This window comes from Notamacropus eugenii, chromosome 2 (genome assembly GCF_028372415.1).
Source record: "Notamacropus eugenii isolate mMacEug1 chromosome 2, mMacEug1.pri_v2, whole genome shotgun sequence".
Taxonomy (NCBI): domain Eukaryota; kingdom Metazoa; phylum Chordata; class Mammalia; order Diprotodontia; family Macropodidae; genus Notamacropus; species Notamacropus eugenii.
Window position 1 is genome coordinate 412,798,235 of NC_092873.1, and position 23,076 is coordinate 412,821,310.

The 23,076-nt window shown below is 40.3% G+C and overlaps 1 protein-coding gene across 1 annotated transcript in view; it reads left to right on the plus strand.

The window, feature by feature from the left end:
- The first annotated feature begins 439 nt into the window (after nt 1-439).
- Nucleotides 440-23,076, plus strand: part of LOC140529237 (calpain-8-like) — a 114,218-nt gene continuing 91,581 nt past the window's right edge. The window contains exons 1-2 of the mRNA XM_072647738.1: nt 440-1,058; nt 10,577-10,646. Of these exons, the coding sequence (XP_072503839.1) occupies nt 819-1,058; nt 10,577-10,646 (310 nt within the window). The 5' untranslated portion in view covers nt 440-818. The remainder of the gene's footprint in view (nt 1,059-10,576; nt 10,647-23,076) is intronic.

A 23,076-nucleotide genomic window follows, 5' to 3' on the forward strand; every position in this document is an offset into this window, starting at 1 on the left:
CTCTAATTGCTGTGAATAGTAATAATAACACATTTATATAGTGAGTATTTGGAGTTTGAAGCACTTTTCTTACAATAACCCCAGCAGGAGGAATATATTCAAGTATTTATTATACCTTTCCCCCTCTCCCTCCCCCATCCCCAGTTTGGAAACTGAGGCTCTGAGAAGGTAATTGACTTGCTCAAGTGTCAAGTAAATTAAAGACCTGGGACCTGAATCTTTGACTCAAAATTCAGTATTCTTTGTGCCCCTGAGGAAAATTAGAGGAAAGTGTCCCTCTTGCTGTATTTACTTTGCTGAACTCATTGGCACGTCCCTTCCCTGAGTTTATCCACATAATAATGTTTAGGGTGAGTCCATTCTTGGAAAAACCAGTTTGATTTCCTCCTGAAAGCCTGTCTCCCACTGCTGTTGTTCATGTCAGGCAGTGGGGAAACTGCCGGTGGTGCAAGGCTGTCTTCTAAGGAGAAGGAAGTGGTACCTAGGAGCTTTTATTTAACAGAATAAATAAGAGTCCTAAACACTTCTCTGACTAATTAGTAGGATGGAGGTCCTGGAAGATGGAGCTCATGGATCCATCCACAGCCTGGCTCTCTTCTTCCTCTTGCCTTGGGTACATATTTGCTCTTGGGATGCCTTGGAATTGACTCACTCCTCTCCAGATTGGTTGCCAGAAGATAATGTATCTTGCTCCACCTTTACCTGGGTGCTACTTTATAACCTCCTCTTGGTTCCTAGTGGGATAGAGCTTGGAGCACCACATAGGAACCTTCCTTCCTTCTTCCCTCTCACTTTGCCTCTGAGTCAAGGGAACAGCTATGGCGGCTATGGCAGGAAGACTATCAAAACAGCAGCATGCCATGGCTGAGGGATTGGGTTCCAGCCAGAATGCTGTGAAATACCTGGGCCAGGACTATGAGATCTTAAGGAAACAGTGCTTGGAGACAGGGACTCTATTTAAGGACCCAGAATTCCCAGCTTGTTCCTTAGCTTTGGGATACAAGGATCTGGGGCCATATTCTCCTCGAACCCAAGGGATTGTCTGGAAACGGCCCACGGTAAGGACATGGATTCATTGGAAATGACTTAACAAAGTGGAGGGGAGAGGAGGAGAGGAGAAAGGGGAGACTATAGCTCCAGCTAGGAAGTGGATGCATTTTACTGTTCTGCACGAGGGGCCGTTGTTTAAGATCAGAATGCTCCATGACCACACAGTTAAACATGTCTGCTTTCTTCCTCCCTTCTTTTCCCTCCCTTCTTCCTTCCTTCTTTCCCTTCCTTTCTTTCCTTTCATTCTCCTCTCTCATTCCCTTCCTTCCTTCCTCCCTCCCTCCCTCCCTTCTTCCCTCCTTCTCTTCCTTTCTTCCTCCCTCCCTCCCTTCCTTCCTTCCATTATTCCTCCAGTGTCAGTACAATGGGAAAATACTAGCTTTGGAGTTAGAGGACCTGGGTTAAAATCTTACCTTTGATGGTTACTCCCTATGGTGACTTTAGATAAATCTCTTAATCTTCCTGGGGATCAGTTCTGTCTCTACAGTTTCTACTGAATAGCCTCTGAGTTCTCTTCCAGCTCTAAATCTATGAGCCTGTGAAACCTACCAGATGAATATCCCATTGAACAAATCAAACCAAGATCACCTGGGGTGGGGGTACTGTAAGTTTAGCCTTTGTGGAAATCTTTAGGGCATGATTAAATATGCAAATTATCATTATATTACTGCACATACTGGACAGGTCACTGATTAATAGAAACTGGGATAGCCCCTATTGTGTCATTCAGATTCCCCTCCCCCCCTTCCCTCCCTCTTCTCCACCCCCTCCCATGAAATTAAGAGATGGAGAAGAAAGGAGGAGGCAGCCCAGGACTTGGGCCTTTTCATTTAGCTGACTAACACCTTTGTTGCCTTCTGGCAACATGGTAATAATAGCTGACATTTATAGAACACTTTACAACCATCATCTCATTTGATCTTCATAACAATGTGTGAGGTAAGTACTTCTGCTATTCTTATCCTCACTTTACAATTGAGGAGACTGAGGCTCCAAGGTGTTAATTGACTGGCCATGCAGCTAGTAAGTGTCAAAGGTAAGATTTAAATTCAGTTCTTTCCCGGCTCCAAGATATAGATACTCTTTCAGTTATACCAAATTGCTTCGTTGGGGCACGTTGCATAAGGAGAAGGAAACTAGGACTTTAGAAGCTTCTGGATCTACTGGTAGGAGACTGAAGTCACCACCACTATTTCTTGGTAATTAATTAAGTGAAAGGGACAATGAGAATAGCTTAGCGTAGGCTGTTCCCTTCCCCTCTGTCTTCATGTTACTGCAGCAGTCATTTGTTTTCATCTTTTTAAGAATTTCACAACACCTTTGAAACTTTTGGAGATGTTTAAGGTGTGAGTAAAGCTCACTGATTTACATAATTGGAAACCACAGATTTACACATGGTTTTTAGAATACCCAGAGCATCAAGGGATATGAGAGAAAACTTGCCCAGAAGAAGACCAGTTAACCAAGTGATAGGGGTTAAATCTCTTAAAAGGATTAAGAACTAAATCCCTCTTCCTTCTTTTGCAGTTCCTAAGATATTATGACAATATTAGGGCAACCATGTTGCCCATTCTATCAAAATTATTTCTTCATTTATAATGAGTGTGGATGTTTTTGGTGACTATGATAGCTACAAGACAGTATGGTTATTAGTGTTGTTTTTATGGTTATAGGGAAATCCTGGTGAGGAAATTCCTTCCTCTATTGCAGATGGGCAGCCGTTCCACAATTTATGTGCTACAGTTGCTTGAGGCCACTCAGATGTTAAGTGACATTCAGAGAAGGGACTTGATCCCAGGTTTTCCTGGCTGTAGGACGAATTCTCTTTTCTCGAAGTCAAAAGCATTTATTAAATGCCTTTTCTGTGCAGTAGGGAGACAAAGACAAAATAGTCCCTGCTCTCATGAATTTATATTCTATGTAGCAGTTCAACATGTGTGTAGCTAAATAAATATAAAGCAGATACAAAGTTATATGAAGCAATTGTAATAGGAAGAGAATTCTAACCATCTGAGAGATTATGAAAAAGCTAGTTATCTGAGCTGAGTTTTGACTTTGATTTTATTGAATATGAATGAAGTCAGGGCACTTAATTCAGTTACTCAGTTTAACATCTATTAAGGACCTACTGTACGTCAGGAACTGTGCTAAGCTCTGGGGATGGAAAAAGGCAAAAGGCAAAAGAAAAAAAAATAGGCAAGAGACAGCCCTTATCCTCAAGGATGCAAAGTATATACACATACAGATACAAAGAAAGGCAAAGGACTGTCCCTGCCCTCAAGGAGCTCACCATTTAATGGGGGAGACAATGTGCAAACAACTATGGAAGAACAAGCAAATGTAGGATAAATAGGAGGCAACATGAGGGGGACATTCCAGACAGTGGGCATGGAACTCATGTACGGGGAATGGCCAGCAGTCCAGCTGACCTCCATCTGAGGAGTTTTGTGCTCACCACTGCACTGCTTACTGAAATCCACAGGAAAGGACAGTAGAACCATGGGGCCAGGTTAGGGATGACTGAAGAAACCATTGTGCCTTGTAGGTTACAAATGTTTACTGAATAAATAAAACCTTAACCACTTCCTCATCCATGACCAATAAATAATTATTGAATGTTTGCTACATGCAGGGTTTTATGCTGGGCATTGCCTAAAGCTCATTTTAAAGGATATAGGTTTTGCATCCCCAAACTTGCAGACTGATCTAATGCAGATGTAGCCAGGAGACCAGGAAGACACAGATGTTTTTCCTAGCTCCGTTATTGATAGGCTATGTGACTCTGGGTGAGTGTCTCTTCTGTTCCTTAGTGCCTTTATCTCCATGTAAGTTCTTTGATCTATTAAAATGACCAGGAAGAGGGGCCAGGGCTGGCCATGACATGTAGCTCATCTCTTAGAGTGGCAGAAGGATGAAAGAGTTTGGGAACAGTCACGAACTTCTTGGGAGCGAGGGAGCTGCCGTATAGCATCACGTTTGGTGCTCTCTCCAGTTCATTCTTATCTTTTTGGCCTCCTAGGGTTTCAAGAGAGCTGCCCAAATGTGGCTCTTCATCCTGGTTCACACAAGGATGTTTATTTTCATCTGCCTTAGGGGGAATGGAGATGAGGCAGACTGAATGGATATATTTTTGCCCTCTCAGCAGATAAATAAAGCATAATGCTCGTATGAAGTCACGTTTTCTCTGAAATAGCAAAATTTGGTTTCCCTGCCCTGCTGGTTATTTCTGCTTGTCTTTAAGTTTGGAGGTGGAGGAGGGTGAGGAAATCTATGCTGACACATTAGCCTTGTTCTCCACTTCAGAGGAAGAGAATTATTTTGTCCATACTAAGATCTTTCTATCTTCCAGGCTAGTGATTCTTGACCTTTGGTTGCATCATAGACCCCTTTGGGAGACTGGTGAACACTATAGACTAGGGGTGGGGAACCTGTGGTCTCGAGGCCACATGTGGCCTTTTAGGTCCTTGTGTGCAGCCTTTTGATTGAATCCAAGTTTTACAGAACAAATTCTTTTATTAAGGGGATTAGGATTCAATCAAAGAGCTACACTTGAGGACTTAAAGGGCCACATGTAGCCTTACAGTTGCAGGTTCCCCACCCCTGCTAGAGACCTTTTTTAGAATGCTATCTTCTTGCTTATATTCATAATGGGAGGCAATACTAACTTTTAGTCAGAGCTTAGTGAAAATAAAGGTGTAATTTTTCCCCACTCAAGTTCACAGATCCCCTGAAATCCATCTACAGACACCTTGGGGAGCTATGGACTCCAGGTTAAGAACTCTTGCTTTAGGAGGATCTCAATGGTACAGATGCCCAGAATAGGAAAGGGAGGGTTTTCTTTCCTTTTTTGACAGGACTCTTTGTGTATATACCTTGTACTCTTGTAGAGATGACTGAATCATCTTGGTTCCCTATTTCCACTGGTTGCTGGTTGTATAGAAGAAGAAAATTCCTGACCCAGAGACACCATAGGTCTATTCAGAAACAGAGGAGTATTTGCTGAACCCTTTCTCCAAATCTTTTACTCACTTGCCTTTCTGGAAGCTCTGCAGAATTAGCACACAGCCTAATGCTTTTGGTGTCTGAATAATGCACAGCGTGAAGGGGTGTCTGCTCAGGCCCAATCAATGGAACTCAGCTCTAAAGTCAAAGTCCATTTTTTGGTGATTAAACATCCTATTGATTTCAAGGAGAGATGCAGAGAGACAGGAGGGAGGACATGTCTGCAGAATAATGGAGATCATTGGGCCTGCCTGCTGGAGTCAGAAAAGCTGGGAGTGGGGTAGGGCTGGGCTTGGGGAGTTAGAAGGAAAGAAAGAGAGAAATAGCTCTCTGCCTCCCTATCTCCCTGACATCTCTTGGAACCCAAGGGTATCCAGGGATGTCACATGTAGCCTAGGTGTCTGTATGGGGTGGGGGGTAGGGGTGAAGGGCAGTGGGAAGAAGCATCTGCAGAATCGCAAGCTATTCGACCTGGGAGGATTCTTGTAGATCCTTTGGTCCAGATGGCTTTATTTTACAGGTAGGAGAATTAAGGCTCAATGAGAAATGCCTTGCCCAAAGTAACAGAAAATTAGAGGCAGAGCTGGAGTTAGGACCCAGATTTTCTGATTCCCAATCTAATACTTTTCTTGTGATTCCTTGGCTGCCTTCTTAGAAAGAGCAAATGAATAAACAGAATAAACTCAGTAATAACTCAATATTTGCCAATACTGACACCTGGGAGTGGGTCAGCAACCTTAGCTGGTACGACAAGCTCTGTCTCCGCATGGTAGCTTTATCTTTGTTATCAACCACATCATGTTATTGACTCACATGGAGCTTGTGGTCAAAGACCCTTAGTCTTTTTCACATGGACTACTGCCCAGCCTGAATTCTCCAATCCTGTGTTTGTAGAATATTTTTTCTTGAATGAATGAATGAAAAGGCAGTTATTAAGTGCTTATAATATTAGTAGCTAGGTGGAGCAGTGGATAGAGTGCTTAGTCCGGAGTCAGAAAGATTCCTCTTCCTGAATTCAAATCTGGTCTCAGACACTAGCTGTGTGACCCTGGGCAAGTCATTTAACCCTGTTTGTCTCAGTTTTCTCTTCTGTAAAAGGAGCTGGAGAAGGAAACGGCAAACCATTCCAGTATCTTTGCCAAGAAAACCCCAAATGGGATCATGAAGAGTCAGTCACTACTGAAATGACTGAACAATACCACAACAGATACAATATGAAAATCACTATGCTAAGTAAGTGCTGGAGATACAAATAGAAAAGCAGAGATAGTCTTTATAAAGAAGTCTTAAATTTTTTTTAAAATTTAGCCAGACCTGTAGTTTCATCCATGTAGCTGGTGGCATAGCAGATAGAGTTCTGGACAAAGAGCCAGGAGGAACTGAATTCAAATCTGGCTTTAGACATTTACTAGCTGTGTGACTTGAGAGTCATTTAACCTCTGCCTCAGTTTTCTTATCTGTAAAATGGGGATAATAATAGTACCTACCTCTCAGGGTTGTTATGAGAATAAAATAGGATAATATTTGAAAAGTTTGTTGTAAATCTTAATTCTCTGTATAAATGTTAGATATTATTATGTAGAGAGCTCCTGGTAAATATTCCCTCTTCTGATGCAGATGGACACTTTTCCTACAACTTACAGTCTTAGCATTACCTGGGACACTCAGAGTTTAAAGACTTGCCTGGTATCATATAGCCAGTATATAGGTGAGATTGGAATTCAAATCTTTTAGATTTTGAGACCCAGTATGCCATTCTGTAGGTTTTTATGTTTCATTTCTAAATTTCATTCTTTTGGTTTCAGACCTCTTGAGATAATTTAGAAATTTATTCTTGCATCTATCACAGTGTCTCTCTTTCCAATTTTGTGTTATCCACAAACATCATAAGAATGATTTTTATGCTTTTGATAAAAAATGTTGACTAGGAGAGAGAGAGCCCAGTGGTATACCACTAGAGACCATCCAACCCTCTAAATAATCCTCTTTGAATATGGTTATTTAATTAGCTAGAAGATCATTTAATTATTTAATCATCCAGGACATATTTGTCTATCTTTTTCAGAAGGATGTCCTGAGATCATATCAGATACCTTGCTGAAATCAAGATACCCTATGATTATGTCTATAACCATCCCTAATATACTAGTATGGGATGCTATTTTTAAGAAGGAAAAGAAGTTCATGTTATAAGACTACTCAGTCAACTAAGGGATCACTGCTTTTCCTAGAGCTGACAAGTCATCTATATAATAATCCATGAAATAGCCTTTACAATCTGGCTCCTAACTGTCTTTTCAGCCACATCTCATGGTTCTCTTCTTAGCCCAATTCGTATCCCAGTCAGACTGTTCCCCTATGAGGTTATGTGATGTTTCCTCAGCACCACAAAGCCAGTATGTGTTGGAGGCAGGTTTGGAACCTGACTTGGAGGTCAGGTCTCTCTCTTCCCACCATGTTGCTAAGCTGTCAAGAAGAGTTTATTGTTCCTGGCCTCATTACCCCCAATCCTAAAAAAAAAAAACCCCTCTCTTCTCCCATCTGAACTTTCTTTTCACCTTTTTCACCTTTCTTCGTCTTTGGATCAGATGTAACACACCTTGCATTACCTTTCTTTATCTCCCTAGCTAGAAGTGAACTTTTTTTTCTTTCAGTCTCTCATGGTACTATGTTTCACTTCTTTTCAATAAATACTTTTATATTTGTATTGTAACTGACTAAACAACCATTTTCAAAGAGGATTATTTAGAGGACTGAAGTCAGCCTGTGAGGATCTGCCCGTTAGATTTGCATTCCATCCTTCCCCATACCATCTCTCTCGAGATTGTCAACTGACATCCAATTTATATCCCACCCCTTCCTTATCTCCTTCTAGATTTTAAACTCCTTGTGGGCAAGGACTGAATTTTACTTTGTTTATCTTCAGCGACTTCAACTATTTGATAGCAACTATCATTTCCCATCTCAGTCTTCTCTAGGCTGAATACCCCAAATTCCTTCAACTAATCCTTATATGAGAAGGACTCAATGTCCTTCAGCATTCTGGTTACTCTCCTCTGGAAATTCTGCAACTGATCAGTTTCCTTCTCTTTATGGACAGTGTCATGGTAGTGTAGAGGAAGAAGATATGTCCTCTAACTATGTTACCTGGAAGCAATAATCCAGCTATCATTATACTTTAGAGTTTCCAAGTCTTGAAGCACGAGTAGCTATTTGCTTCATGGTGACTTCTCTGAAATGGCCCCAGAATCTGCCTTCCCTTCACAGTCTCCTCACAAAGACCTGACTCTCTCACATCCTGTGACTGCTGCACTTCTTAGTTTACTGAACTGGTTGCTCCTTCTTCACATCGAATGCAGACTTCTCTTCCTATCCAGAGTCCTGGTGGCCACCCCTTCTTTTGTGTCTGCCCTCAGTTCCGTCATCCCCCCCTGCTTTCCCATCTGCTTTTATCTCCCTGTATTTCATTCCTTTGGAGAAAAGTAGAAAAGCAGTTCCTTGATGTATTCCAGGATACCACTGATTAAAAGCAAGGGGGGTTTCCCCCTGTTCTCCAGGACTTTCTTGTGAGCACACTGGCTGATTGGGCTTACCCTCTGTCTTAACCCTTCTTCTCTTTCAGATATTTCAGAGTAGGCCTTGCTCTCTTTTGCCCAATGGATGATACCTTTGCTCTCCTAGGTTTTTCTGTGTAATCTCTTAATAGACATCATTTATCATGGTACCATAGACCTACAGCTGGAAGGGATGTTGGAGTCAAGCTCCCTTCCATTATATACGAGGAACCTGAGGCCCAGAGAGCTTAAGTGACTTTCTCAAAGTCACAGAGATTAAGAAAGTGCCCGAGTTGGAGTTCCATCACTCTTCTGTACCATATCCTTCCCATATTTTATCTACCTTGTCACCGGTACCTTTCTTGTTCTCTACTGGTTTCATCTAGATAAGTCTTTCTACAAAAAGAACCGTGACCAGGAATTTTTGTACTCAGGTCAAATGCTACAAACTAAGCCTAGTGCAGCCAACTCAGTGGCGCAGTGGATAGAGCACCAGGCCTGGAGTGATGGAGATCTGAGTTCGGATCAGACTTCAGCCACTTAACTAGGGCAAGCTACTTAACTTATATCTGCCTTACTTTCCTCATCTGTAAAATTGGAGTAATAATAGCACCTATCTCATTTGGTGGTTGTGAGGATCAAATGTGATAACATTTATAAAGTATACGATGTCTTGCACATAAATGTTAGCTACTAGTAAAACTACTTCTATTACTACTACTTGGAGTCATGAAAACCTGAGTTTAAAGGTAACCTCAGACATTTACTAGCTACGTGTCCTTGGGTAAGTTGTTTAACCTCTGTATGCCTCAGTTTCTTTACCTGTAAAATAGGGGTTAACAATAGCACCTGCCTCATAGGGTGCTTGTGAGGATCAACTGAGATAATATTTGTGATGTAATAATTTGTAATGCAAACCTTAAAGTGCTATGTAAGTACTCTTACAAGCAGCATAAAGCACGGGCTCATATAGGGGAGGTGAGGGGAGAATCTGGGAATTTCAGTGGAGATGGAGATGAAGACCCAAAGAAAGACACACCCTAGAGCTAAGGAGGAGCTAAGGAGGAGCCCAATCAAGTTCACCTTCTGTAGCTTTCTATATTAACTAAATATTATTGCTAACTCAGGCTAAACTCTGTTATTTCTACCTGCTAAAGACCTTTAAGTGTTGTTGACCAACAAGCATTTTATTAAGTGCAAGCTATGAGCCTGGCCTTGTGTTAGGTTCTGGGACACAAACTCAAAGGTGAGCCAGTTCCTTCACTCTAGAAGCTTATAGTTCATTAGTTGTTAACCCTTAAGTTTGATACCCTCTAAATTCAGCACCCTGGAGCAAAGCTCTTGTTGGTCCACCTTTGTTATAGCTCTTTCCTCCAATTACATTATAAACTTCTTAAGTGCAAAGACTTTTTCTTCTATTTCTTTTGTATCCTCCGCTTCTTCCATAGCATTTCACATAATGCTAAATACAAGTAGAAGTTCAATAAATGACTGAATAAATGAAGAATGCTCATTTATTCAGACATTTTCTGAACGACATTTCGATGAAGCTATGAAATACAGAGACAGCTTAGTTGCCAATGGGGAGTGTGTGGGAGGGTTGCATAAAGTTAGAAGGAAGAGGACCCAGGGGTTGAACCGTCGTCTTTTACTGACTCTTTAGTTGACTCTAGACATAGCACTTCCTGGCTTTCCTAGTTTTTCCATCACCATACTGAGAAGCATTATCATAAGCATGAAGCATTTAATGGGCATCTACAAGGAGGCCAGCACTTTACTAGGTGCTAAGGAATATTTTGATCTTCTACCTGGATAACTGGGATGTTGCCATGATGTATGAGATTTTTCTTCAGCTCATTAACCTGTTCACTTTGGGGTATCAAAGAGCAGGAAAAGAAATCCCTCAAATATCCTCCATCCTAACCATCTGGAAATGTTGTGATGTTTTGTTTGTACCAAATTCCTTTTAGGAGTTGTGTCCTGACCCTCAGTTTATTGTTGGTGGAGCTACTCGAACAGATGTTTGTCAGGGTGCTCTTGGTGAGTAATGGGTATGGGTGTGAAGGAGGGGTGGGGTGGGGCTTGTAACTTGTGAAAGCTTTGTTTGTTTTTAATAAAGTTACATTTATGCCTTTATAAGAATGAGCCATATCTCATTAAGGCAGTATGACATTTTAGGAAAACAAAAAACATGAATAGCCATGTATGTGCCTATGCTCTTGTAACTACTTTCTTGGGGATGAATCCAGGACTCTGAAATTATCTTAAACACTGTGTTCTTTTCTTCTATCAAAAGTCATCTTCTTATTTAGCAAACATTTATTAAGCTTTCTAGGGTGATGATACTGTGGAAAAAAGATTAAACATTGAGGTCAGGGGACTTGAGTTTGAATTCTGACTCTGCTGCTTATTAGCCACGTCACCTTGGTCAAGTCTCTTAGCCTCTACACCTCAATGTCTTCATCTATAAAACGGACAGAGTAACCTCTAAGGTCCCTTTTAGCTCTAGATAGGTAGACAGGTGGTCATAGGGGGATGGAGCTTTGAACTTAGAGTCAGAAAGAACTGAGTTTGAATCCTGCTACAGACACTTATTAGCTGTGTGACCTTGAGCAAAGTTACTTAACCTCTGCCTCAGCTTCCTCATCTGTAAAATGGGAATAACAACAGCACCTCTCTCCCAGGATTGTTGCGAGGATCAAATGAGATATTTGTAAAAGAACTGTGCAAACATTTGTGAGCAATGAGTTGATCCATGATTACATGGTTTCTGTGTGCCCAGAACTGTGCTGAATAATTTTTTCGTCATATTAATATCTCTTTTTTTTGATTAGCAAGGAACAAGAAAAGAAATCCCTCAAATATCCAGGATTTCTTCATCCAAATCATCATTATTGTTGGAAAAGTGATGCATTTTTTTGATGTTCTCCAGAGTCAAGCTCCAATCTCTATTTTTTTCCCCCACCAATGCTCCTTGTTATTCACTCTACCTTGTAGCTGAACAGGATCACTCACTTGTCTCTCCATCTCATTCTGTCCTGTCCCAATTTCATACCTTAACACAGGCTCTATCCTTTGTGCCTGAAATACACTTCCTCTTGATCTCCACTTCTGGAAATACTCTATGCTTTTTCTTCAAGGCTCAGTTAAAGTTCTGTTTCTTCATGAAAGAAGCAGACTTCTGACTTCCTTATTGTCCAGTGGAAAGTATCTTTTCCTTCAAATTTTCCTATAATACTTTGTCTAGATCTCTCCTTTGCTCCTTTCACACTATACCTATTTGTGGCTATGTTCCATGTCCATGTCTTTCCTGCCACCTCTCCAACTGCCCCCAACATCCTCCAGTCACTTCAGGTGACTGTAAGCCCCTGGAGAGCAAGGGAGTGTCTTTGTCCTTTTTCACCTATGTACCTCCAGATCCTACAAAAATTCCTTCCACCAAGAAAGTGTTTAGTAAATGTTGAATTGAATTGATACCACACAGACTCTACCCTCATGGACCTTACCTTTTGACTTATGTAAAATACAATGGGACTCTTTCTAATAATACTTTACACTTATTTTGAGCCGTGTGTAGTCTTTTGTGTATGTAATCTCATTGATTATTCTCAAGAACTCTTTGTGGATGCCAGAGTGACAGACATGACTATCCTAATTTTACAGCTGATCCAGTTAGGTAGCACAGTGAATAGAGTGTTGGACTTGGAGTTGGAAAGATTTGTGTTCAAATCCTGCCTCAGACACTTACTAGCTGAGTGATACTGGGCAAATCACTGAACCTTTCTCATCCTCAGCTTTGTTATCGGTAAAATGGGGATAAAAATAGAACTTATTGTTGTGAAGATCAAATGAATAACACGTAAAATCCTTTGCAATCTTTAAAGCGTTGTATAAATGCTGCCTCATTTATGAGTTGTGTCAGTTATATCTGACCCTTCATGACCTCATTTAGGTTTTTTTTTTGGCAAAGATACTGGTATGGTTTGCCATTTCCTTCTCCAGTTCATTTTACAGATGAGGAACTGAGGCAAACTGGGTTAAGTGACTTGCCCAGAGTCACACAGCTAGTAAGTGTTTGAGATTAGATTTGAATTCAGGCACATGAGTCTTCCTGACTCCCACTCTGGTGCTCTGTCCACTGGACCACCCAGCTGATGCCAGCTGTTCTTTTTATGATTTTTTGATGATGAAACGAGCTCAGACAGGTTAACAACTTTCTGCTTAAGCATACACTAGTAACAAGCAGTGAAGGAAGGACTCAAACGTAACGTGCCAGGTGTCGGACCTTGGTAAATGAGGGACAGCGAGATAGGATTCTAGGAATGGTCATCATTCTACCTAAGCAGCTTTTTTGGAGGCCCAGGATCTTGCCTGCTTCTCACCTTTTCATATTTACTGTAGACAAGATCCGGGAAATATTCATTTTTCATGAGTTTTGTTCTTACTTGTCAGAATGTATACACACTCCTCCCTGATAACAGACTTAGTCATTCTGATTATGTAAGGGCTCCTCTTAACATGGCCTTGTAAACTAGAACTTCTGTCTGAAGTGGGACACCATTTGTATAGTTCAGTGAACAGATTCTGCTGCACCTCTGGACCCATGTTCAGTGACAGTAAAGACAAATGCCTGGGAATGAGAGAAGCAACAGACGAAATGAGCCCGATTCAAAGAAAAGCAGTGAATAACAAATCTGACCATGGGAGACAAGAAATTTTAAAAAAGTTTTAAAAAAGTTTTCTTTTACCTTCTATCTCCTATGCACTCTCTCTGGCTTTATTTGAAGTCTTCATTACTCTGAAAATCAAGGAATAGTTTAAGAAAAAAGCACCTCCAGTTTCTTCTTAATGAGAATGAGGAGCAAGTCTCCCACATATGGAGTTTTTCAGCAATGAGAATTATTGTGTGATATCAGGCAAATCAGGCCTCCTAAGTGACGGACACACCTGTTCTGCTGTAAGCCTGTAACTGATGCCATTGGAGGAGTGGCAGCTGCTTTTTGTTGGTTTGGAGCAATGGGTAATATTTCTTCACTTTACTTGGAAAATGATTAACTTTCTTGCATACGTGACAAAGAAATTAACCTTCATCTCCAAAGTCCTGAAGAGGACTTGCACAGCTTTCTATCTGTAGGATAATTACAACATCTATTTCCTAGGTTTGACTTGTGAGTGTAAATGAGATAATGTTTTAAAGTGCTTTATAAATGTACTGATCATTATTATGTGGACAGTGATTAATAAGTGCTTTCTCATTGATCAACTTTGTTGATTTTCCCTTTTAATATATTATCAGACCAAGAGAGCTGCAGGATGGTATACTGGATAGGCAGCAAGACTTGGGTTTAAATTCTGTCTCTGACACATACTAGCTGTGTAACCCTAGATAACTTTCCTTCAAGCAAGTTCCTAAAGCTTTTGTTGTTGTTCGGTCATATCCAACTCTTTGTGACCTCATTTTGGGGCTTTCTTGGCAGAGATACTGGAGTGGTTTATCATTTCCCCCTCCAACTCATTTCACGATGAGCAAACTGAGCAAGTAGGATTGAGTGACTTACCCAGGGTCATCTAACTAGTAAGTGACTGAGGCCAGATTTGAACTGGGGAAGATGAATCTTCCTGACTCCAGCCCCAGTGTTTTATTCACTCTACCTACCTGTCTCCAAGTTCTGAAACTTGGCTAAGTTACAGAGGGATTGTGATCAGTATTAATGAAAGGAATTTTCATACAGTGAGTTTTCCACATTGAGAAAATCCCACATCATTCACATATTTGCTTATTTGCTATCAAGCCAGAGAAGAAGGTGCTTTTAAAAGGGGGTTTCAATCACCACAGCAAACATATTCACTGAGAAGTATAAGTAAATGTACTTTATGTTGTAAATGATGAATGAAAATAAAACATTTATTCTATTAAGTACCTACTGTGTGCTAGGCACTGTACTACTAGGTGTCATGGATACAAATATAAAAGTGAGAAAGTCTCTCCCCTTTAACTCCTCTAGGGAAGTAGAGACTGGAATTCTCTAAAGTTTTGGTCTGAAGTGAGGGGAGCCTTAGAAGTCTATTGTCATGCCTTTCCTAGAAGCAGTGGTAACAGTGATATGATTACTGTTTCCAGATCAAAAGATGAAAAGCAGGGAATTAAGTGGAATTTTGCAGGCAGATAGCAAGAGAGTGGAGGTGGAAGGTTTATGAAGCATGATCTGGGACTAGGTATAATGAATCCAGTGAGTTTTGTCCTCATTCACTCACCAGTCTGGACAGCTCAGGGCAGAATTCCAAATCTGAGACTGTGGAAGAGGCATAGTCCCCGAAGATCTAACCTGGAGGATGCCATGTGAGGTGGGGAGAAGGAGGCAGAGGCAGGGCAGAGAGCAGGATGCTTGGGCTGAATAGTTGATGAGATGTTTCAGATGGCCTTATAGTCAGGAGGCCTGAGTTTGGTTTCTGGCTCTGCTACTTGTTGGTTCAATGGCCTTGGGCAAATCCTTTAAACTCTCTTACTCTCAGTTGGGGCAGCCAGATGGCAAGGTGAATAGTGTGCCGGGACTGGAGTCAGGAAGATGAGTTCAAATCCAGTCTCAGACACCTGCAAACCCTGTGACCCTGGGCAAGTCACTTAACCCTGTTTCCTCATGTGTAAAATGATCTGGTGAAGGAAATGGCAAACCATTTTAGTATCTTTGCCAAGAAAACCCCAAATGAGGACACCAAAAGTCAGACATGACCGAACAACAACTCTCAGTTTCCTTGTTTGTAAAAATGGGGATAATAATGCTTGTATTATCTACCCTACAAGGTTCTTTCAAGGATCAGATGAATTACTACATTAAAGTGCTTTGTAGACATATAGTTCTAGTTTTAGGTTTTTTAGTTATTCTTTATCAGGAAAAAGGTACACGAACTTTATTCATTTATGAGGTCATAGTCCAACCTCTCATTTATATACGTGGTACACTCCATACAGAGAAGCATATCATGTCTCATTTATAGACAAGACTAGAACAGTCAAGTGCCTGACCTGAAGTCTCATAGCTAGGCAGTGGCAGAATTGGGGTAAGAACCCAGACCCTCTGAGATCAAATCCAGTAATGTTTCCATTGACTAAGCTATACTTGATCTCAGATCAGAAGTAAAACTCATTGATGATCAAGGTTATACACTAAGTATTCTACCCTCCTTCCTATTTGTATAGTTAATCTTGGAATGGAGGTATGACTGAAGGTTTTTCAAAGCTGTGGTAGTGGGGTGGGAATTCTGGGAGATTTTACCCCAGAGTGGGCTGGAGCTAGCTCTAATGGACTTCTAATTGTTAAATCTTTAGTGGGAGCATGTATACCCAGAAATCAGCAGAATCTACAATTTAGGATCTGAGGAATAAATTTTTTTTCTCTTGAAAGCAGATTGTTAGATTTTTAGCAGCATTCTTTTGTTCTACTCAAATGGAAAGTCTTTCAATATGGGCTTGGTTATGGAGTCAATTCAGCAATCATTAATTTATTTTTAAATATACAATATTTTCCTCCAATTACATGTTAAGACAAATTTTTAACATTTTTTTAAAATTTTGAGTTCCAGATTCTATCCTGCCCTCTGTCTTTCCTTCTTCTCCCCCTCCCTGAGACAGTAAGCCATCAGAAAAAGACTGTACATGCAAAACATATCCATATTAGTCATTTTGTATAAGAAGACTAGAATAAAAAATATGAAAGAAAAAAAGTGAAAATAACATGCTTCAGTCTGTATCCAGACAATGTCAGTTCTTTCTCTGGAGGCAGATAGTATGTTTTATCATTAGTCCTTTGGGATTGTCTTGAATCATTGTATTGCTGAGAATAGCTAAGTCATTCACAGCTCTTTATTGTACAATGTTGATGTTACTGTGTACAACAGTCTTCTGGTTCTGCTTACTTCACTTTGTATCAGTTCATGTAAGTCTTTCCAGGTTTTTCTGAAATCACCCTGTTTGACATTTCTTATAGCACAATAATATTCCATCACAATCATATGCCACAGCTTGTTTAACCATTCACCAATTAATGGGCATGCCTTTGATTTCCAATTCTTAGCCACCACAAAAAGAGCTGCTGTACATATTTTTGTACAAATAGGACCTTTCTCTTTACTTTTGATGTCTTCGGGATAAAGATCTAGCCGAGGTATTTCTGTATCAAAGGACATGCACAATTTTATAGTCCTTTGGATATGGCTTCAAATTGCTCTCTAGAATGGTTGGTCAACAATCATTTATTTATTAAAATAAGTAATATGAAATGGAGATTCACTTTTAAGTATGTTCTTTTTGGGTTCTGTTTTGTGGCTCGAAATCTACTCTTACGGTGCTTATATCCAAAAAAAATTAGAAATTAAAATAAAATTAAAACAAAAACAAAATCCTTCCTTTTATGTGCAAGGCATTATGCTAGATACTAGGAATAGAGAGAAAAGAATGAAAGTCTGTTTTTACAAGGAACTTATGTTTTATTAATACACAATGTACACACAGATGACTATAAGCAAGGTGGGGAACTATGGGGCAAGAGAGAGGCAGAAAACAGAGGAAAGCATCACAGAGGAAAAGGTATCTAAGCTGATCATTGAAGGATGAGAAGGATTGTGAAAAGTGGAACTGAAGAAAGATTGTATTCTGGCCATGGGGAACAGTTGATCTGAATGATTAGGGGTGGGAGATGATGAGTCCATACAGGGAACAGTCAACAGTCTGGTTTGGTAGGATTGCTGAGAATACAAAAGAGAGTCATAGGAAAAATAAGACTGGAAAGATACGTTGGAACCGAATTGTGGAGGACTTTGAATGTGTTCTAAAGAGTTAGAATTTTATGCTAAAGACACTAGGAAGCTGCTGAAGAGTTTTTGAGCAGAGAGGTGATATGGTGTCTGGGATACTAATAGCAAGAATAATTAAAAGCCAGGGTGCTCACTGACAGCCTGTATGGAGGGAGAGCGGGGAGAATTTTGTGTTGCTCCTCATAGAGTGGGAATGTAAACTGTGCCGTGGCCAAATAATATGTTGTCTAAGCTCAAAGTGCTGGCTGGTGCTTTTCTTAGAAGAGAAAACAAAGATATGTGAGAAAGGCTCCCCTTCAGTCTCCATGTTGTCAGGGAGAAGGAAGTGTTCCTTAAGAACAAACAAGCAAATAAAAAAATGACAGAATAAAACAAGAACTCTTCAGTGTGAAAACAAAAAAGAAAATGTACCTGGAGAGGCACAGGGGGATTGTGACCTATATGGGGGTGTGGGGAAGGGGACTGTAGGGCAGAAGAACCTGAAGCAGAGTTAAGGAAGGGAAGAAGAAAGGCATTGAACACTTTGAGCTAAGTACTAGATTATGTAATTCTTACTGAAGGGCTGCTAAGGAGGAAGCATCAGGTTGTCTTCCAACCAAATTATCCACAGAAACCATCTGGGAGATGAAGTCCTAGGGAATGAGGATGAAGGAGTAACCCAGGTATGGTAGGAGACTCATCCTATAAGGGTCAGAGGTAGAGGAGATAAATAATGGTCGTTATTAAAGGTCACTGAGGAAGCTAGGTGACACAGTGGATAGGGGTGTGGAACAGTAGTCAGCAAGTCTTGAGTTCAGATCCTTTCTCAAATACTTACAGTGTGGTGCTGGGCAAGTCACTTAACATCTGTCTGCCACACTTTCCTCTTCTACAGGCAGTACCTACCTTTCAGGGCTGTTGTCTGAACAAACTAATATAACATGAAAAGTGCTTTGTAAACTTGAAAGCAATATACAAGGGCTAGTTATTATTATTATTAGTCAAGCTGTTAATCAGGATAACCAGATATGGTGTATCCTTTCCCTGACTCCTCAGTCCCCTCTGGCCTCTAGCCTGGATGCAGTTTGTATCTAGAACATGAGAGAGAACCTTTTAGGCGATGTCAAACTAGATGGCTGCCACCAACCACTGGTGATTTACTTGGGCACTGGCAGAAGAAACCTAGAATATACTGGCAAAGATTATGAAGTGTTGGGTAAGAACTGAAGACTTTTGGAAGGAAGGAAGAAAGCAAGCTGACTACGTGCTAGATACTATGCTAAGTGCTTTAGGGAAACAGTTGGTGTTTTCATGACCATTGCCAGTCAAAGGCAAAGGGTTTCAGAAGAATAAGATTGAATTGGGAAGTGAAGATCTGGTTAAGAGATGGTATCCAAGAACTGGATATAGATTTCTTGGACACAGCTTAAACCAGAGGAATCCCATAGACTCCTAGCCAGATTTGGAGTATGCCTATTAAGGACTGATAAAAACTTATCCAACTGGTATCCTACAAATCAAATCAAAAGAGCTTTGAAGTGAAAAGGAAGAGACCATAGATAGCAGTTCTAGGAAGTAGGAACAGCAGAAGTACTGTTGGCTGGAAATGTACAAGAGACAAAAGCCAAGAAAGAAACCAACAGTAAAAACCCATGGCCTCAGATGTCTACATACAGGTATAGAAAATATGGGTGATGTGCAAGGGAACTAGATATACTAATCCAAGGAGGCTAACTCGACTTCCTTGTTATGACTGAGACTTAGGGGGATGAGACCCAGGACTGGCCTATCCCTCTGGAAATGTATATTTGGTTTGAAAGGAACAGAATAGGCAAAAATATACCTGTATTGGGGGTAGTGGAGTGTATATATGTGTGTGTGGAGAAGCATTGCTTATTAAGAAAATACACTCATGTGAAACACTCCAGGCAGCAGAGGAGAGAAGGATGGTGGAGAGCATTTGGGTGAAATCAGCAAAGATATTACCACCACAGTGTACACTACAGACCATCTGGACAGAAGGAAGAAACAGATGAGTGATCTGAAAACAGATCATGTCTAGACAGAAGCATGATGTCATGGGGGAGGAACCTCGATTGCCTGGGCATCTTTTGGACTTCTTCCTCTGCCCGAAACAGGATACCTAATAAACATTTCTTGACTTGACTCCCAAATAATTTATTCCTTCAAAAGGAGGAGGATCTATTGAAAGGAACTATTGTTCTAGATCTGGTTCTCATCAACAAAGAGGAAATGGTTGTTCAGGTGGATTGACACAGAGACAGCTGCTGACAGCTCAAAGTATATTCTTCATCTGTAGACCCACATCTCTCTGCCCAGGGGAGGGAGTTGTCCTTCATTGTGTCTGCTTTTCAGAAGTGAGATTCACCTTTACATTTAATTGGTGTGGTTGTCTTTAAATGTTTTTATTTGCATGGTGTGGCAAATACTAGATCTGGGAGAGTAGAATCCAAAGTCTTCAAAGAAGGAGTAAGTAGGATCCCACGGGCTAAAATTCTACAATGAAAGTCAAACCAGAAAGGATTGGAAGCTCTTGAGAATAAAACTCTGGAAGGACAAGGAGAAACGATACCTATGAAGAAGTAAAAGCGGTGGGGAATTGTCTATAAAGGTCAACATGGATACATATATCAACCAAATTAGAGTTTTTTTTTCCTTTTTGGTTGTGTTTTTTTTTTTTTAAATTAGTAACCTAAATGAGTATTTCCATATCACAATAGAACACAAAAAGATGATTGTACACGAACTGTGGATCTCATGTATAGTTTTCCCTTCTTTCTAAGCATTTGATTCTTTCTGTTCTGTTTTGTGCAGTTAAAAAATGCCTCAAAGTCCTACTTTTCTTATTTTTTATTTAAATTTATTTTTGGTAGCTTTATCCCCAACTCCCTTCTCCCTCTCAATTCTTCCCCTCCCCATAAAAAAGAAAAACAAAACCTTTGTGACAATTAACCAAAACAAATCCCCGCATTGGCCATGTCTAAAAATGTGTGTCTCATTCTGCACCTTCAGTCCATCAGGTTTCTCTCATGAGGGGGCTGCATGCTTCACCATCAGTTCTTTGGGCTTATGGTTGATTTGGCATTGACCAAAGTTCTTTAGTCTTTTTAATCAACTTAGGTTTTTTAAAAGAGTTATGTACAGAAGATAGAAGCAAGGGAGAATGGATGTAAAAACATGGCACAGTACTGTAATAGTGTTGAGGGTGGCTAAAGTTCAAATGAGCTGAGGCTGGAGGGGAAAGTTAAGGACAATAAACAAAAGTTGTTAGTGTTGTTTTTTAAAAAGCTATACTGAGGAAAAGAGAATCAAGGAAGAAAGAGGACCACTACCCAGGCTTCATGGGGTGATAGTAAGCACAGGCAATGATAGGGTAGAACAGTTTAACTTTTGCTTCCTGTGTGTATGTGTGTGTGTGTGTGTGTGTGTGTGTGTGTGTGTGTGTGTACATGTGTGTGTGTTAAGTCAACATTTATTAAATGCTTACTCTGTACCAAGTACTATGCTAACTGCTAGATGAAGAAGAATGACCTTTGGACTGAAAATGACTAATAGGGAGTCCATACCCAAGATTAGTGGGCAGATAGTAGGAGAACATCCGGCTGCCTTTGTTGAGTTTAAGTTACCAGGCCCGGATGCATGATATCCTAAGGCACCGAAAGAACTGACAGATGTGATTGCTGAGTTGGTGCCAGTGATCTTTGAAAAATAGTGGAGAGCTGCAAAGGTACTTCAGGATGGAAATATGGCAAATGTCCCAATTTTCATTAAAAGAAATGGGAATGGAATTTAAAAACTGTAGGCTAGTGGGTTTGGCTTTGGTTCCTGGCAAAATACTGGGAAAAAGTAAACTCTAGAAATAAAAACAAAAACAAACCAAAAACACTTGGAAGCAGCTTCAGATCTAAATGAAAACTAAGTTCTGAGTAGAATGGACAGATTCCAGGATAGATTTTAAAAGGTAGTGATAATCGATGGATCTCTCAAGTTGTCAGAGCTGGGGATAATGTAGTTTTAGAATGGAGAAATCCCTTCGGGAATGAGGATAAAGGAGGAACTCCAGGAATGGTTAAATGACAGCCACAACTACTGGAAGAGGTAACAATATGTGCCAGGCCCTGTGCTAAGTGCTTGACCAATGTTATCTTATTTGATCCTCACAACAACCCTGGGAGATAGGTGCTATTATTGCCATTTTACATTTGAGGAATGGGAGACAAATAAGTTAAATGACTTGCCTAGGGTCACACAGGTAGTAAGTGTCTGAGGCTAGATTTGAACTTAGATCTTCCTGATTCCTGACTCAGCATTTTATCTAGTGTGCCACCTAGCCTACCCCCAAATGATTACCATCCCTTTTTTTCTTTTTGGTTAGGATTCTTGGCAGGACAGATCAGGGGAATGCTATGGATGTGGTTTAAATAGATTTTAGTGAAGCATTTGATAGTTTCTTATTTTATTATTTTGAAGAAGATGAAAAGATGTGGGCTAAACTATTGTTCAATTGGCCATATTTGGAACCATTTGGAAGCTTCACAAAGAAACTACACCAAGAGTAATCTCTAATGGTCTTTTGTTTTAACTTGGAAGGAGGTCTCAGTCCTAGAGTGCTTCCAGGGATCCTGGCTTGTTTGTGTGAGCAATAACTTGCATCAGGATAGATAACATGTTCAATAACAGGGTAAGATTCACAGCATCATGGGATCAACAATTGAGAGCTTTAAGGGATCTTTGAGAACTACTTGCCTAGTCTCTCATTCTACACTTGGGGAAACTGAAAACCAGAGAGGTCAAATGATTTGTCCAGGGTCATACAGGGAGTAAATTGTCAGAGGTAGGATCTGATTCCAAATCTTTTGTCTCTAGATTCACTATTTCTACTCCCTTTCAATGAGATTAAAAAATATCTGGACATGTTAGACTATTGAGCTAAATCTAGTAAGATGAAAAAAACTTCTTGGGGGAAGCAAGAGGTGTAGTTCTGTGTTAGTTATCAGTGTTGGGAACTCTCATTATGGACACTCCTTTCATTAATGAAGATCTGAAATTCACAGTCTTAGAAATTTCATGGGAAATTAAGTGATTTTCTCATGATCACATGACAAGTGTGTTAGAGACAGGACTTCAATCCAGCCCTTTTTTGCTCTAAGGACAGCCCTTTATCCAATATACTACATCATCTTTTAAAATGAAATTTATATGGGATGGGAATAAATATAAAGTCTTATAGGCTAAAATAATTGAGTTCATAAGTACCAGACTGGAGGAGACATGTCTACACAATAGCTCATCTGAAAAAGATCTGGCAGTTTCAGTAGCCTGCAAGCCCAGTATGAGTTAACAGTGTAATATGGCAGTCCAAAAGTTAACAGATAGCATAGTGTCTGGGACTCAGGAGGTGCTGGTCCCACTATACTCTACCCTGGATAACACTCAGAGTATTGTATTTAGTTTTGGTTCTGTATTTTAGGGAGTCTCTCGGTAAGATGGAGAACATCAGGAGAATGGTAGTCATTATGGTGAAGGTCTTCAAGATAATGTCTGTTTCTTAAGATGGCCAGCCCATTGTGCTTTGGGGTGGCTCCAAATGTTAGGAAGTTTGTCCTTATGTGAAGTCCTGTTTGCCTCTTTGCATCTTCTGTACACTGACCCTAATTCC